The sequence below is a fragment of the Symphodus melops genome, assembly GCF_947650265.1.
Source record: "Symphodus melops genome assembly, chromosome: 13".
In the NCBI taxonomy this organism is placed as follows: domain Eukaryota; kingdom Metazoa; phylum Chordata; class Actinopteri; order Labriformes; family Labridae; genus Symphodus; species Symphodus melops.
Genome location: NC_136703.1, coordinates 4525670 through 4542483, shown reverse-complemented (window position 1 = coordinate 4542483; position 16814 = coordinate 4525670). Strand labels below are relative to the sequence as shown.

The 16814-nt window shown below is 41.1% G+C and overlaps 1 protein-coding gene across 2 annotated transcripts; it reads left to right on the top strand.

The window, feature by feature from the left end:
• Nucleotides 1-428: 428 nt before the first annotated feature.
• Nucleotides 429-16496, top strand: fam131c (family with sequence similarity 131 member C). Of its 2 annotated transcripts, none has more exons than XM_079360347.1 (7): nucleotides 429-482; nucleotides 6263-6422; nucleotides 8512-8576; nucleotides 9759-9843; nucleotides 14512-14742; nucleotides 15007-15096; nucleotides 15916-16496. In XM_079360347.1, exons 2-7 carry the CDS (start codon nucleotides 6392-6394, stop codon nucleotides 16185-16187), a joined length of 774 nt encoding a protein of 257 aa, XP_079216473.1. In that variant the 5' UTR covers nucleotides 429-482; nucleotides 6263-6391; the 3' UTR covers nucleotides 16188-16496. The 2 variants fall into 2 exon arrangements, with proteins under 2 accessions (XP_079216473.1, XP_079216474.1); XM_079360348.1 differs by having other exon boundaries at nucleotides 430-482; nucleotides 6210-6422.
• Nucleotides 16497-16814: the final 318 nt, after the last annotated feature.

Sequence of the window (16814 nt, the reverse complement as noted above, 5' to 3'; positions counted from 1 at the left end):
CTCCAAACAGGGTTTTGACCAGAACTTCAACAGCACCCACTCAAACAGGACACGGTCTTAAATATTGTGTTGAGATAAGAAATCTGTAAACATCATATATTACACATTTTTCCCTTTTCTTCCCCCGACGCCCCCAGAGCTCGCACATACAGGAACTAAAGTGGATTTGTGCAAACGTCAGGATCAATCAAACTTCAAAAACCTTCCTCCCACCACCATAAATCTGTAATCCATTTGAAGTTTTATAAAATTCCTGGCTGAGAGATAGCCCTGAGCCCTGAGCACTTTTCAGGGTTATGGACCTGAACAGCAGATAAGTTTATCTTAAAAACAGTTTAATAAAATCCAGAGAATTTGTAATACAACTATACAGCCCACACAATGTTTGAAATAACGTGCCCACATGCCGAAGCTTCTTCACACGCTTAAAGTTACATCAGCAGGTGACGAGTCTTGATTAGAGATTGGATGCATCTGTGGAGGTAACTACATGCAGACACACTCAACATGCATGTTTTACTTTATACACAAAAGAATCAGAGTTGGATTGAAATGTCTGCATAAATATTTGTTGTCTGTTCTGCCCAACTATGAGTTAAAAATATTCTTCAAATACTGTTTGAAGATCATTTCTCCATTTAACTCCTCAGCTTGAGAATCTCTTAAAAGTCCTCCTGACAGTTTTACACCTGAGTAGCTCTTTTAAGGGCTAAGACGCTTTTTTATTATGAAATAAAATAAAATGTATTAGAAAATGTCCTGATTCTTACAAAATCCTTCAAATTCTGTCACTAGGAGGAACTCTTAGTCCTTAAGAGGCTTTGTGAATACGGCCCCTGCTCACTAGTAGTTTTACACCTTCGGAGCTCTTTTAGGGCTAAGAAGCTTTGTGAATAACTGACATTTGTGAAATAACTTTGCAATTTTTACAAGGAGTCTAAACGTAAAGCTTCAAAAACTTACAAAATGTCAAATCTAAGAATGTTCTTAAAATGTTGTCACGAGGAACAACTCTTGGTATTTAGGAGGCTTTGTGACTTCGGCCGCAGATATTCAATCCTCTTAAAAACTACGTACAAGTTGCTTTATTCCAAATACAAAAATGTGTGTAAAGTTAAACAATCGATCCATGTTGCTTTGGTTGTTATTGGTTAAGATTTTATTTAAACATTGGAGGAAAACTTGATCTCTGAGGTCCATACATAGGGTTATGTTATTTTCTACATGATGCATTGAAAAGGTGTTTGACTTGACAGGGAAATATGCCATTTCAAACACAAGAAAACACATTTACACTGTTTGGCACATTTAACACGCTGAAAGCGCGACAAAACATGATTATAAAAAACCTCAAATCAGATGCAGCAGAGCTCAGGTGGAACAGATTTCATTAATGATGGTTATGTTGCATCAGCGGTGTAGTAAGCCATGACAGCGAGCTCGCATGCACAACACCACAGGAACATGAGATTATGTCAGCTGAAAGGAATGAAGCTATTTTAATGTTATCAATTACACCTGCGCTTTTCCTGCTTTGACACGTTGAGCTGTGAGAATGTTTATTGCCAAGTGAGCGTGAATGAAATCATTCATACCTCTGTTATCAGATGATGCTGTGCCAGTCACGATCAAAGCACTTTATGACTCAAAACACAAGCGAAACAATCATTCTGGTGACCTTCATGTTTAATGTTGAAGGGGATTTATATCTGCAATTCTTCATGTATGAGAAGCTGGTTTAAGGACCGGGCTTGAATACACTTTAAGTGGCCTTCTGCATACAGTTAGCATTATATTGCAAGATTTAAATTACTTTATTGAGGTGGACGCTTTGGATACAAATCAGGAAAAGAGGCTCTGCAAAAAGCCAAAGAAGAACAAACTCTCAGAGCAGTTCCCAGTTTATGTCTGAAACTTGTACCATTTGCCAAACAAGCCTTCATCAGAGCCTCATCAGGGCTGGTTTTGTTGTTGCATGTGATCCTCCAACCTCAGGCTGCTGCAGCCAAACCGTGTTGCTTTTCTATTAAAATCTCCGACTCTCGTTCTCCTCGAGGCGCTGATATTTCTCTCAGATTGTAGTGGGCAACTCCAACTGTGAATTGTGGAGCTGTGTGAGTTTGAAGCAGGGTGGGTCTATAAAAAGCACGGTGGTCTGTCAGCTTGACCTTGTGAAAGTTTTAAAATGTACCTCCAAGTACGTTTTCTTTCCTCTCACATATGAAGTGGGAAAGTCCCTCACAAGCAGACGGCAACATTTCTTTTCCTTTTTGTTTCATTTCCCTTGAAGCTGAATCATAACTCATTTCTCCAATCATACATGTGTTGAATTACACAATAAACAGCGCATCATATATGATGTGCATATAAATTACAGTATTTGACAATCACGTGACACTGAAAAGCATCTAAGTGCATCTTTGGCTCAAGGAAACCACAGAAATGATAGTCAATTTAATGTCTGTGGCTTCCCAACGAAGAGCATCGCTGTATATGTGTGTATGTGGACGTCAAACATTCCTACAGCTCACTTTTCAGCTACTAAGCAAAATCCCAAAATTCTCATCCTCTCAAATTCAAGATTTATTTTGTCTGATGGAAAATCCAAACAGATGAGAGACAGTCGATATTTGGAGAGCATGCAAGGACATCAAGGCTGACAGCAAATGTGTTCGTCCAACAGGCAAAGACTTGACTTTTCTTAACATACAAGGTGAGAGCCAGACCTTAGGACAGACCTTAAGGGGATCAGGGAAGCCTTTCTCCTGCATTCATATTTTTAGATTAATCCCAGAGGTGGAATTTCTGGTCCGCACTCTGTTATTTTAAAAACATGTTTCTCACACAAACAGGCCTGGATCACACGCAAGCACAAGCAGGACCTAGGGACATGCATTAATGGAGAGATGTCAGAGTTCGACGGCTGCCCCCACTGGAAGTGTCCCATGAGCTGGTGGGGGTTAGGTGCCTTGCTCAAGGGCACCTCGGCAGTACTTAGGCGGTGGTTTGGCACCTCTCCAGCTACCAGACCAACTTCCATGTTTTTAGTCCGCATTGGAACATATCCCAACCCGAGTTCCTCCAGACTCAGCTACTGATCCCCCTGGTTGACGTGCACACTCAATGTCATTGCATTTTTTTAAAAATGTGAAGGAGTGCTTTTGTGTTTTTAGGAATTTTGCACAAGGCCAATGAAATATAAGCTTTTGCCTGCTTAAAATGTGTACAAAGTTTTGTAAGTTTTTGAGCACCTTCAACTCTTTAAATTCTGATCGGGTCCTCCATCCATGGCTGTGATTGGGCTCTAAAATGATGAAATGTGTAGAGTTTAGATTTTTTTCCTCTAAGCCGGGTGTATTACTTTAAGATATGCTGCAGTTTTGTTTTTTCACCACAAGAGGTCAGACTGCTCCTTGCCAGTCTCCTCTGTAGAGCACATTGTTTCACAGCAAAGGGTCTGAATTAACAAAGGTTTCCAGATACTTTTTGAAGATTTTTTGTTTCCTTAAAGGTTTTAGGGAAGTTCCAGAGGAGATGTTAACGAGTCACTGGATGTTGATTTAAAGGCTTGTTACCTTTGTTTAGCGTTTACTTTTTTCCACTATCATTTTAGTGTTCAAGGGGATCTTTGAGAGACCCCTGTTTCTTGATCGTGGTCCTGCAATTCTTCAGAACATTTTAGGTTTCAGAAACTCATGAAGGAGTTGAAATGAGTTGAATGCAAATATTTCACCCAGAATTTATCTAGAATTGTTCATGCCATCCTCATTTCCTTTAGTCAGAGTAAGTTGATGTGTGAAAGCAGCACAACATATAGTCAGGAGAATTCACTGGGAGCTTGAGATGATGACATTATTAAGACGTACATAACACAACAAGTGAAAAACTGATGCCATCGCTGTTCATACTCTTTTTGCCTGCCAATATTTTCTTCCCCACCTGAATCTTACTGAATCTGAAATTATATCAAATTATACAAAACATGAATATGCATTCAAACACTGTCATTATAGTTTTAAATTCTGTCACTTTGTCCACCATCTAGGATTTCCACGGGCCTTTTCTGTCATGTCTTGTCTCCTGAGACCCCTCCTCACACACACCTCATCCCTTCCAACAGGGTAAACTTCACACTGTTTGAGACGAGCGTGGAGCAATATGGGAAGATTTCAGACGCACCTTGTCCTGAAATTTCTGTTAAATTGTTGGGAGTACATGTGTGCACGTTTAATGGTTGTAGTGATAGAAAAGTGCTGAAAGTAAAAGTAGTAAAAGTTACTGAAAGTAAGAGTTTACGTAATTATTGGCTCAGGCCAAATTGAATTGCAGTGACATCTTCAAATCATCACTCAGCTCCTTCGAATTTAGCTGAGATGTTTTATTTTTTAAGTGTTCTGATTTATCTAACTTCATCAGCACCGTTCTCCCCTCCCTCTGTTGATGTAATGTAACTGCCTCTTTACTCCATCCGATAAATTGAGGGAAAAAAAGGCCTTTAGAACCATAGAGTGACATAGTTGCCATGGCAACAGGATTTTCCTCCTCCAAAGAGGCTAGGGCACAGTTGGAGGAGGTGATGTCACCAAAGCCCTCATTACATCTCCCAGCATTCACAGCAGGAGGAGTCTGAGACAGACAGAGACAACAAGCCATCAGGGCAAGGAAGCATTAACGTGTCTGATTGTTTTATTACAGGTGTGTGTGTGTGTGTGTGTGTGTGTGTGTGTGTGTGTGTGTGTGTGTGTGTGTGTGTGTGTGTGTGTGTGTGTGTGTGTGTGTGTGTGTGTGTGTGTGTGTGTGTGTGTGTGTGTGTGTGTGTGTGTGTGTGTGTGTGTGTGTGTGTGTTTCTGTTTGTGTCTTTGAGTGTGTGTGTGTGTGTGTGTGTGTTTCTGTTTGTGTCTTTGAGTGTGTGTGTGTGTGTGTGTGTGCGCGTGCGTGCGTATCTGAGCTAATGAGGTCAGGAGACACGGCATGCTGTCTATAAAAATGAATTTGTGTTGTGATGTCCATCAGTGTGAATTTTATTAAAATTGTGGCATAACTGTTTTTTTAAAGTCAGGTCAGTAAAAGAATGTGACCATTTTTCTTTGCAAAACTTTGTTTACACTTGCAAAAAACTCCTGAAAAACTTTTCAGGGTGAGCTGGACAGACAGACAGACAGACAGACAGACAGACAGACAGACAGACAGACAGACAGACATTTTCTGTGTTTACATCATGTCTTGTGCTAGCCTTTGACAATGTCCAGGTCATATTGTCAAATATGTCATAGTGTGCCAGCAGGACTATGAGTGTTGACTGTCATGCACTGAAGAGCTCCAGAAGTATTACTCGTCTCTGTACATGCTGCAACCTCCTATACTGAAAAATGAAGCCAAAACTGGAAGTGCAAAAAAAAACTTGGTATGTCCGTTCGAGGTTGGCTCCAAAAGCCAAGGAATCCCCACGAGTCGAGTCTATATTGAGGTCAATTTTTCCCAGCAGATATACACATGGTTACAGACTGGAACAAAAAAAAGTTTTGATCTTTAAAGCTTATGAACTCATCAGGTCAGATAATAAGACTGAGACTTATGGATAATATGTCATGCAAATGCAAGTGATGGATGAATTTGCATTAACATGTGACATGATAAGAACATGTGGAACAGGTGAGGGTCTCCATTGCGATGTCACTACTGCTGTCAAAATACTGTTAATGTGCCCTCCTGGCTTCACACAAGATAAATAAAACATGCTTAAGATTCCTCTATGGTGGCCTAGTTTGCCCGTGGATAAAAATAAAGCAGACCACTCTAGGGTGCTCTTCCATTGGAAAAAATTCAATGCATGCTGCCCTACATGAAGAAAAACAATTTGGATCTGATTCACTATTATTTAATCAATTCACAGCTTTCTTCATGTTGGTATCCGACTGCATGCAGGCTGGAGCCCCTTTTGGTTTAATCCCTGCACAGTTCAGTCTCTCAGAGTATGCACCTGAGACGAACAAATGAAGCTGTTATCCATCTATACATAGAGAGTCCGCTATAAACAGCAGTATGGAGAAGAATAGAGTAGGAGGAGATTAGAAGAAATGGAGGGGAGGGGATTTAAAATCGTCAGCAAACAGGCATTTGTGCTTTCTCCCTGATTCCCCCTCTCTCTCCGTCTCTCTCTCTCCACCCTCCCCACACTTTGAGTTTCTCTATCACCTCTCTCTCCTCAGTGCCTCAGCCTACAGCTCAGTGTGAACCTGATCTTACTTTTCTCCCGCCTCAGCTCCTCACCTCTCCCTGCTCCTCGCCTGACTGACTGACTCCTGCTGCGCTCCTTCTTCCTGCTTGTCACCCGCTCCTGATCCCTGAGGAAACCATGGTGAACAGATAACCACCCGGCTGACCTGAGACCATGGGTGCCTGCCTCTGCAAAGGTCACAAAGGTCAGTCCACCTGATGTGTCAGAAAGTTGCATCCTGTTTTGGGGGATTGTGTTATCTGAAAGAGAGGGGAAAACCATCTAAGACACAAAAAGACATTTTTTTTATGATGTGAGTCCTTTAGAGGAATTATAAGTATGTAAATTGCACAAAATATGTTCTGTTATGACTCAGCCGAATTCTTGTTTTCATCTGCAATTTCACTGCTATTCCTGATCTGAGTGACTCTGTAGCGATGGCTTGAAATATGAGACTATGGGGCGAAAGCAGGTTGATGAGAGGGATTGTGAGGATCAGCAGAGGACAGTATTGGCTTCAGGATATGACAGCTCAATGCACGGATCATCCCCATCTTGTCATGACTATATATGTGACTTGGGTTACAATATTTTCTTTCATATTTTTTCAAAGTACATTTATGGTAGCGATTGTTACCTCAAAATCAGTCGGTGTAAAATGAACTGGAAGCAGGGCCTTTTAGGAAGAACACTGGTTTGGATATGTGTAAAACAAACACACACAAACACTACACAAGTAAAGTTCATTTGAGGTGACTCAGCTTTTCAAAATATATGCATTTTACATCCAATCACATTCTCACATTATTTTCGGCCTGTATCTGCGATTCAGTTCAATATTTGATAAAACAAAGGCGGCTTCTGTTCAGGAAGCACACCGCTTAACAAGGTGGAGGGGATTGAGTGCAACGCTTTCAAGCTGGGAAGAAAGCAGGAAGGCAGCTGTGAGGCCCCAGACGAGCAGATAAGAGAGTCTGAGGCAGAGGGTGAATCATGGTGTTATTTAACCCCACAAGGACAGGAGCGTGCTCCAGCAATCACAATGTGTTTCTTTACCAGCTAATAGCATGTGATGAGACCAGAGACCAGTGTGTGTGTGTGTGTGTGTGTGTGTGTGTGTGTGTGTGTCTGTGTGTGTGTCTGTGTGTGTGTGTGTGTGTGTGTGTGTGTGTGCTAAGTAAGGACTTACTTAAGTAAATGGATGGGTATCACTCTCCTCCTTATGCTGTTGGGTTTCCATAGCGACCGCCAATTGTCTTGACATCACCTCCTGAGGGAAACCCCAAGCGTGTGTGTGTGTCTGTGTGTCTGTGTGTTTGTTTCTGTTTGTGTCTTTGAGTGTGTGTGTGTGTGTGTGTGTGTGTGTGTGTGTGTGTGTGTGTGTGTGTGTGTGTGTGTGTGTGTGTGTGTGTGTGTTTCTGGGGGTGTATTCCTGTATGTGTGTCCACTGACCTTTCTCATAATGTTAACTCTCCATCTCTCCACCCTGCATTCATTTCCTCTCCTCATTCATATGAAACCCACCATCAATTAAGAAGCAGAGAAGACCCTGTTTAATGACTGAATGAGGATTCTTTCTCATCTTACTGAAGTAAGACTCGCTTGACTCCTTGATAAAAGAAAAAAAAGTATTTTGGAACTTTTGATAAAAGAAAAAAAAGTATTTTGGCTTACAGACAATTGGCCTTCTCAAAAACAATGATTTCAAAAGTCAAGCAAAATAACAAAACCTGTAATGGGCCTGATATGCTGTTGTTAACGCTGAGTTGTGCACAGGACTGCATGGATTTTGATGTTCCGCCTCTTTTTCATGAACAACAGCAGCGTCTTACCAATAAAACGGCCAAACATCCCTCAGGTTAGCCAAGTCTACAGCCGATCAGGTCATTGTGTCCATTAGAAACCGACACTTTCAGTGAAATAACTCTTGTTTGCTATGTTAGCAAGTTAGCAGATGGCAAAGTGACAAACGTAAGAAGCCACAGGTCAAACTTGTGCCGCCCGCCTGATGACCATTGCATAGCCTCTATACATGGGGTATGTAAACCAGCCACCAGGCCCCAGGCACCCTCATAAAGTGGACCCATGTCCCACCTGGTAACATGGAGGCAGAGCTCATGACCCTGCAGTCAGTCAGTAGGGGGAGCTCCAAATGTCTTGGCCCGACTGTTTGTGAGCTGACATGTTGTCCATCTTTTTATTCAATTCAAACCACCATCAGTCACCCTGGCACAACACAAACAAGAAACCCTCATTGTGTAGAGTATGAGTAGTTTGTTTGTTATTCCCCTCAGAGCTCCAGCATCCCATGACAGTCCTGCAGGACAAGACTGTGGAGGCACAGCCATCCTCTGCCAAAGTGAGTAAACCCTCGACTTGTAGGTTTAAAAGAGAGAGTTTAGGTCTAAATGTGTGGGATTTAAGGGTTTTGGTTTTTCTGAGTTACAACAGTGATCAGTGGAGATCATTTCCAGCAGAAGAGTTTCTGTATATGATATATTTCATCTGAACTATTCAGAGAAATGGAAATGTTTTCTTAAAGGTTTGTTTAAATTATGAATGAACTTCCTCTCTGAGATCAATTTCTTGAAATTATATATTAAAATATGGGAATTAAAATCAGAACTTTCTGCATTAATAATTAACAAGGTATAAAAACACATTCTGCCATTTGGATGAAACTAGCTTTGAGTGTTGTCTGCACAAATTCAAAGTAAAGTAAGTCCACATTACCTTCTCTCTCTAAATTTAGGTGTTTTTTTAACACTAGTTGCACATCTCAGATTTTTTATTTATTTATCTGATGTGTTTGAGATCACTGCAGCTGTGAGAAGGTCTTCTTACAGCTTCTTTTTAAGGTTAACATCTCTTTCATACACAACATCTTTATTATCTAAATTATACATTACATTATATTAAATTATGTGTGTTAATTAAATTCTGCCATTTATGAGCAGCAATGTGCTAATATGAAAAACAGAGAACATTTATTTGATTAAGAGCAAAAACTTTTCTTGATTTTTAGGCTTCATTAAATGTCCGTGGAGCTTCATTTGCACAGATTAAACATGCATCAGTTTAAACTGGAACAACCTCCGTTTGTTACCCCAAACTTAATACATCTTGAACAAGCTTGCAGGATTTGAACTCACAGATAGAGACTCCTAAAGAAACTGCAGCTTCTCTTTTCATTCTGATGCATATATTTGAGGGTAACATACTGTAAGGCTCTGAGATTTAAAAAATCCTTTGATTCAGTCTGAGTGTGAATGCTGCAGGATTTTCAAACAGCTGTCTGTTGTTGTCATTATCACTGTTTTTTCCCTTGAAAGCAGAAACTTTGTGGATTGAGCCGTCACATATAAAACGTGACAGCCCGAGGAGAATGCATGCAAATGTGATCTAAAGTGTCTATGGGTGTTAGTTAGGTATATCTCTCACACAGGGACAACACGCTAAACCGAGACATTTATTCCAGGAATAAAAGCATCAATGTTGAAGATGTAATATTCTCTTTTTTCATGTGCATCATATCGTGCAGGACGGGCAGACTCCCTCCAACGGCAGTGTGGCAGATAAAGGCAGCCGCTATGACATAGGCGAGCTGGCCACCTCCTCTTTGATTGGTGAGACACACACACACACACCTACACACACACACACACACACACACACACACACACACACACACACACACACACACACACACACACACAAACACACACACACACTCAAATAAACAGGTGTAGTTCATGTTGTGTTTCATTATGAATCTAACACATCAGACTTGGAAGCAGGGAAATTGCATTACTAACCACGGGAGGTTGGTAATGTAATTTCCCTCCTCTTTCATGCCCTTTTCCCTGTAACACATGTAACAGCAATATAACCAGAAAGATGGGAGTAAACAACCTGCTACATGAACACATTTCCATCTGAAATTTCAATTTCTGCTCCAATTCTGGCTCTGCTTCCTTTTCTTCATGTTTGCCTCGTCTTTTTTAAAAAAATTTTATCCCCTTTCCTCATCCCGAGTCTGCCAGCCTCATCCCTCCCTCTGCAGGAGGTTAATTATTTGACTTGATGTGTTATGCCTCGCTGAACTTTCCCCAGTGAAAGGTCCTTTGTAGCCCTGACAGTGTAATTATGAATATGTTAGACAAATACAGACATTCAGGCAGACAGCGGAGAAGCTGACACCTGTTTTAGAAGCGACAGATTCAGTCCAGTGGAAAATATTAAGGCTTCTTAGCGTTTATTCAGACTTAATCACCTGTCAGTCTTAATTGGCAAAGCAAGTTCTGGAGTTTGGCTGCCACAAAGTGCAGCTGACAACCTAACAGCTTGGTGTTAGCTCAATACTGAGTACAAATACAATTATGTTAAAAATTAACATAACACAGACATCACAGCTGATTCCATGCTGTTCGTATGATGCGCTTTGATGAATGTCGTTGTTTTGGATGTCTGGGCTCATCAAAGTGAGGTCATGAGCCAAAAAAGGTTGGAAAGCATTGACCTCACTGCACACGTTGATTTGTTGCATATTTAAGCAAAATAACACAGAGGCAAGGGACATCAGTACTGCTGTGATTCGATCATAGGCTTTGCTTGATCAGAACTAACTTGTGTTACTACAGTTGACAAACTCATAACAGGATTAACTACTATGAAGAACATGGTAAACATTTGAGTTGATCATGGAGGTCAAATAATAACTATTAAAGGAAGGATGTGCCACTTCTGGACTAAACTTAAAACCTTTCCAATATTTGTCAGAACCAATACTTGAAGAACAAGAAAATTATGATAATGTTATCATATGTTAGTTCTCTTGGTTTCTTTGAAAAATGATTTGATTTCCCAAACAAGCATTCATGTTGTGACAGTAAACACAAAGGTTGCACGTTTATTAAAGTAAACAGATTGAATTGGAAATAATTCAGTCTTTATAGGAATATAAAATGCTGTTGAAGGGAAGCATGACCCGCCCCTGTATGTTGAGAGGAAACAGACCAAACAGACAGATGGACAACTAGCAATGTTATAAAACCTGCAGGAGCTGCTTTCAGAGCTTTCTTATCTACCAGCCAACATGGGAATAATTCTGGAAAACATCATTCAATTACACTCTTCAGCAGGTAGATTGGATGCGTTCTCTAATTTTTCAGTTTGCATTGAACTGTTGTTGGATTCATGAATAACCCCCAGAGAAAATCCGATCCATGTGGGTCAATGTTACGACTGATGGGGATAAAATGATACAGGACTGGTGTGCTCTCAATGTTTATTCTCATCAATGTGTCAGAGCATCTGATGCAATCGTAAGATGACCAGTAGGGGGCAAGAGGGGATCAATTGGTATAGTCGATAATAGGCAGAAGGTTGAGAGTTCAATCCAGCTCAATATTCTGAACATTTACCTGCACAATTAAGTCAAGCTAGGGTTACAACCTGATTAGGCCTTTCAACTGGAATACTGCCCCAGTCCCAGTATGCACCAAGGTAGAATAGGTTTATTGACAGATGTCAGACTCCACAGTAGGGGGCGATATATTCGCTGTTTGGTACTTAAAGTCGAATGTTAGCAAGTTAGCAGATGGCAAAGTGGTGGTTGTTTGACAAACGGTGAACAACATCAGCTCTGTCGTGATCTTTAAGTTCAATTGCGCTGCATGTCTCCCCTCTCAATTATGTTGACATCCAAAGGCTGATGACAATGCAACTTCTGCTACCTATTTAATGCTGTCCAACTTTTAAGGCAAAACAAAGAGTGGGGACTGTTAGGCAGGGATCAACCACGTTAACATGCCTTTCAAAAGTCCAGTTTTAAGTCGGGCTGACACAATGCATTGACTTTCTCTAACTGCAAGTAAACGCATTGTGACTTTTGCCGCTCCACGAGGAATACCTCCCACTGTGAGGGTCGTGTGTGAACTCTTGTCTGGGGCAGGCTGTCCTAAATTTTTCTTAAAATTGGCGTGTGTGAAAGGGGTTATATCCTTTAATCCAACTTCAGAGCACCAAAGCATGGAGTTGACACTCCACACAGGATTATTCTGTCGCATATTTTGTGAAATGAATATGATTCAAACCTTTTCACTCAGCAGGGTGGAAAGTTGGTCCAAAATATCCAATTTTCAAAAACAAATGAGATTTTCCTGCTGCTTGCAGATAACCCTAATGGATGCAGCATGGCTTCCTCGTCACCCACAGTCAACCATAACCGAGTCAACGCAGTGTGAACGCTGGGTGAGACAGCAGTGTGTCACAACACAGTGAACGGTTTCATTGGTGTTGAGTTTAGATGAAATCAGGATGTTTTTCTTTATTAGCACCGGCTGCAGGCTCTCTCAGCTCTGCCTTTTTATTCAATAATTTCCGTTCCTGCTTCTTGTTTTTCTCATCTCTCGGTTTGTCACCTTTTCTTTCTCTCCTCTTGGTCCTGACCTTTTATCTTTTTTGTGTACTCGTTCCCTTCCTCTCGTTCCACCTTTGCCTTTTCAAACTTTGAATAACTGACCTATTCTGAAATATGACCTCAGTTCACTGTCACACTCACTTCATCTCCTTATTTCCCTGGACCTCTCTACCCTTTTCTCTTGTGATTAAAATAAATGATGGCTTCTTTGTAGTTTTCCCGGTGGTTTTACGACTGATGAAGAACATAATGATGCAGGAACACAGAATTTTAATCAGATACTGCTTAAAAACAATCCATTAAGGACAAAAAGAACTGATAGTAGATTTAATTTAGATTTGAATATGAATAATAAAAACTGTGCGGTTACATTTAATTGAAGACTAAGACTCCCTCAACACAACTTGGATTGAGGGTTTAAAACAACAAGAATATTGTTCCATGTTTTAGTTATAATACTCAAAAACAGTCTTTGTCTTAAGACCACTTCTTGAAGGTCTCGGTCTCAGAATCTGAAGAATTTTTACTCGGTCTCGGACTGGAATATAAATCAAGACCACCTCTGATTGGCTGTTTTTCCACATTATTACTCTGTTTAAAAGGAGAATGCTTCTATCTAAAAGGGTGTTTTGACTTAAATGACTAAAATTCATTTTCAGATTTTTGTCCCCCGGTTACAGCTGCAGCCTTCCTGCAAACGCGAGTGAAACGTTGCAAACAAGATTAAGATTTCCCGTTGATTCTTGTGGTCTTGGTCTTGCCTCGGTCTCACCCTGCCTCGGTCTTGCTCTTGACTCAGTCTCGATCTCTAAATGTCTTGGTCTTCTTTTGGAGCACTCTGGTCTGTGGGTTGTCTTGGTCTCCGTCAGTGTGGTCATGATGACAACACTGCCATGTTTTGACCTGGTACATGTCTGAGAATAAATAAACCATGACATTCACTGGCATATAAAAAGAGCAACATCCATTTTGGAGTGTATGCTCAGACATTTTCCACAGTAAATTCTAAAGTTAGCACTAAAAGGACACAGATGTTTAAACCTTAAGCTCAATGACGGGCACAAATGGTCAAAAAGAGGCTAATAAATATTTCAAAAAGGCATGTGAACTTCTATCAGATAACATTTTCCCATGACATGTTACATCCAGCTGAGCTTTATTCAGTGCTGCCACCAGTGGCGATCCAAGAATCTGGTGGGGCTCTAGCAAAAATCTATTGGAGCAACCAGCATTCAAAAGTGGCGACAAAAGTGAGTGTTGTCAGATGGGGCCTCCTTAGGCAGATTTCCTACCGTCATTGCACAATGTGCACATTTCCAGCCGCTGCTTTGGGGCCCCCTACTGGTCTGGGGCCCCAAGACAGTTTCCTGCCTTGCCTGTTGACAAGCTGCACCTCTGGCTGCCGCAGTGCTGTCTGTAACAAAGGTAAATATGAAGAATCCTTCACACATCCCCGGGGTGCTGCTGTCACACTCGCATTTCTCCCATTTCTTTTTCAATTGAGCTCTACATGAGAAGGCAGCTGCAGATGAGCTCATTTCATGGTTCAGTTTATGCAAATCAGGAGAATGTGCTCACCTTCAAAGTCTGAATTATTCCCAAAATATATAGTATTTCTTTCCAGGTATAGCCATTTCATGGTTCTTCCTTTTCTAAGAGCCTTTTTTTATTCTAATATTCCTGCTCCTTCCTGTGGCATTTATTTGCCCTTCTCTTCCTATTAATCCATCCCCTGTAGATCACTTGAACTATACTTTTCCTTCGAGGATCTCCTTCGTTTCTCTGCTATCACACAAACTGTATATCCCATCTTTTCAAGCAGGTTACCTGTTATTTATCAAGATGTATTCCTCCCTTTCTTGCCCATACGAAGGACTGGTGGCCACGATAAAGGAGCGCATCACCCAGCCGACTGCGATGGCCCAGGGGCGAGTGGCCCACCTGATTGAGTGGAAGGGTTGGGGTGGAGGTGGCGAGGCCAGAGGAGGTAGGGGCAGTGGTAAAGGAGGCGGAGGCTGGGGGGGGATTGGGGCTGAGCTGCAAGAGGATGAACAGTTCTACTCCCAAATGACGGACGAGATCAAGGAAGCTCGCTTCGCTGCAGGTGAGTCAGGAGGAGGAATTTAATTCAGGAAAAACAAGCTGTGTGTTTAGAGATGAAGTGATGCTCAGCTCCCACTAAGTGCTGTCCTTGTTCGATTGCCTTGTTCTAAGAGAGCATAGACAAAAATCAATATGAAAACCACACAGACTTGAATGTAGTGCACTTTCCCTTGTTTGTGATTGTGTTCGACATGGAGGTTAAAAACAACAGGGATTTGACTTCAGAGAAGAGCAGCGTTAAATAAACGTGTGTTTTGTTTCACAGGAGTGGCGGAGCAGTTTGCTCTGGCTGAGGCAGCTATGAACATTTGGTCGATGAACGACAGCTTAGAGCAGCCGTCCACCAGCTTACAAGGTAGGTCAGATACATAAATCACATGTGTGATTCAGTCCAAGGTTCCTGTGAGGAGCTTTGAAACAGACCGAAATTAATATTGTTGCCTTTTTGTGACTTAATAAAGTAAACAGGAAAGGGAACAGTTCTGAGAAAGACCAATTATTTCCAAATAGTCATATTTGATACCTGGAACCACTTCTGGATTACGTTACGGTGGATCGTGCTCCCTGCTGGTAATGCTACACTCTGACTGTCCTCCTGCATAAAGCCCTTTGCATGTTAATGATGTCAAAATCCAGTCCTGCCTTTTTTTGTTTATCCAGAATTCGTAATAGAGTTTAACTTAATCCACACTTTGAGCAACGTGGCAATTTAGCATTTTCACATCCTAATGCTAGCATGTTAACAAGCTGTAATGTTTCTCAGTAAATGCTGCTTTTAAAATAATAAACCATGCTTTGCCCCACTTGTAGTGTGTTCACATGTTTCCATATGAGCTCATCATTGTGTGTTGGTTTTTGAAATTATGCTTCATGTAGATTGAAAATGTTTTTTCTATCATTCAATACATTTCTAAGAAGACATACAGCCATTTGCAATAAAGGATAAGAGCTTGAGGCTGTGCATCAGCTGGTTCACTATTATGGTACCTTTTTTTTATTTCATTCATAGTGCCAAATGGATGTGTAGTGTTGATGTAACTTTGTTCAGCTGCAGCTTTTTAAATCCATACCAGCTGGGTGAGATGAGAAGCTTAGGACTCGACTGACCCTGTTTACGTTTTCAGTGTTTTGTAAGAAGCACCGTTTGACTGTTTCTGCGTTTGTCCTTCAACAGCTGCACAAAATCACTACCTGTCTCAGTTCCTGCTGGACAGTGGAAGCATCAGCGTTCCTCAGCACCTGTACAGCATCCACCCACACGCTTATGGAGACAACAGGGTTTCCCACTTGGTCCCTGTGCCGCTGGCTGACTCCATTTCCCCGACGTTCAACTCTCAGCAGGACAGAGATCAACCCTTTGGGGACAGAAGCCCTGCGACTGGAGAGGCTGCTGTCAGACACGTAGACAGCAGCTCGCTATCAGAGGATGATGTTTTTTATAACTAGACTCAAATGGAAACACAAGCCAGCAATCATGGTGGCAATCTCTCAAATGAGACTCCCCAAGAGCCACCAGCAGACTTGTGTGAAATATCTCAAGAAGCAATTTGTCAGATGGCGGGTCTGAAAGGGTTGTAAAGATCTCTGGACTAAACTGTATTCTGAGGTATTTTCTTCTGTGAATGTACATAATGTCTCTGTTATATTTTTTATTCAGTGTACAGACGACACTTTCGTATTAAAGGTAGAACTGAACTGAACTAAGAATGAGACTGTTGTAAATATCTTGCTATAAAAGCTTTTAATGTATGTGCATTAAGGTTCTCCAGTTGTTTTTTATATCTCTTCTTCCTCACCAAAGAACAGGACAGATGAATGTGGATGTCTTTTTTTCAAATATCTTTTTGTGTTTTAAACAAAATAGTTCAAAGAATAAAAATCACAATCACAAGAAAACAGCAGAAGAGAAAAATAAGTAAACAAAACAGAAGAGCTCTGTTGTGAATATGCTGCAATGGTGTACATATCTGATATATTTATCATATTATGGAATACCTCTGAATGTATTTCCATGTACAGGTGTTGCAAATTAGCATTTTGCTAAACACACCAAGAGCAGTGCAGCTGGGATGT

What these genes read in the sequence shown, in the direction of transcription:
- fam131c (XM_079360347.1), top strand. Translation starts at nt 6,392, where the DNA reads ATGGGTGCCTGCCTCTGCAAAGGTCACAAAG. An exon ending in CACAGCCATCCTCTGCCAAA is followed by an intron (nt 8,577 to 9,758) that starts GTGAGTAAACCC and finishes CATATCGTGCAG; the next exon opens with GACGGGCAGACTCCCTCCAA. An exon ending in GCCGTCCACCAGCTTACAAG is followed by an intron (nt 15,097 to 15,915) that starts GTAGGTCAGATA and finishes GTCCTTCAACAG; the next exon opens with CTGCACAAAATCACTACCTG.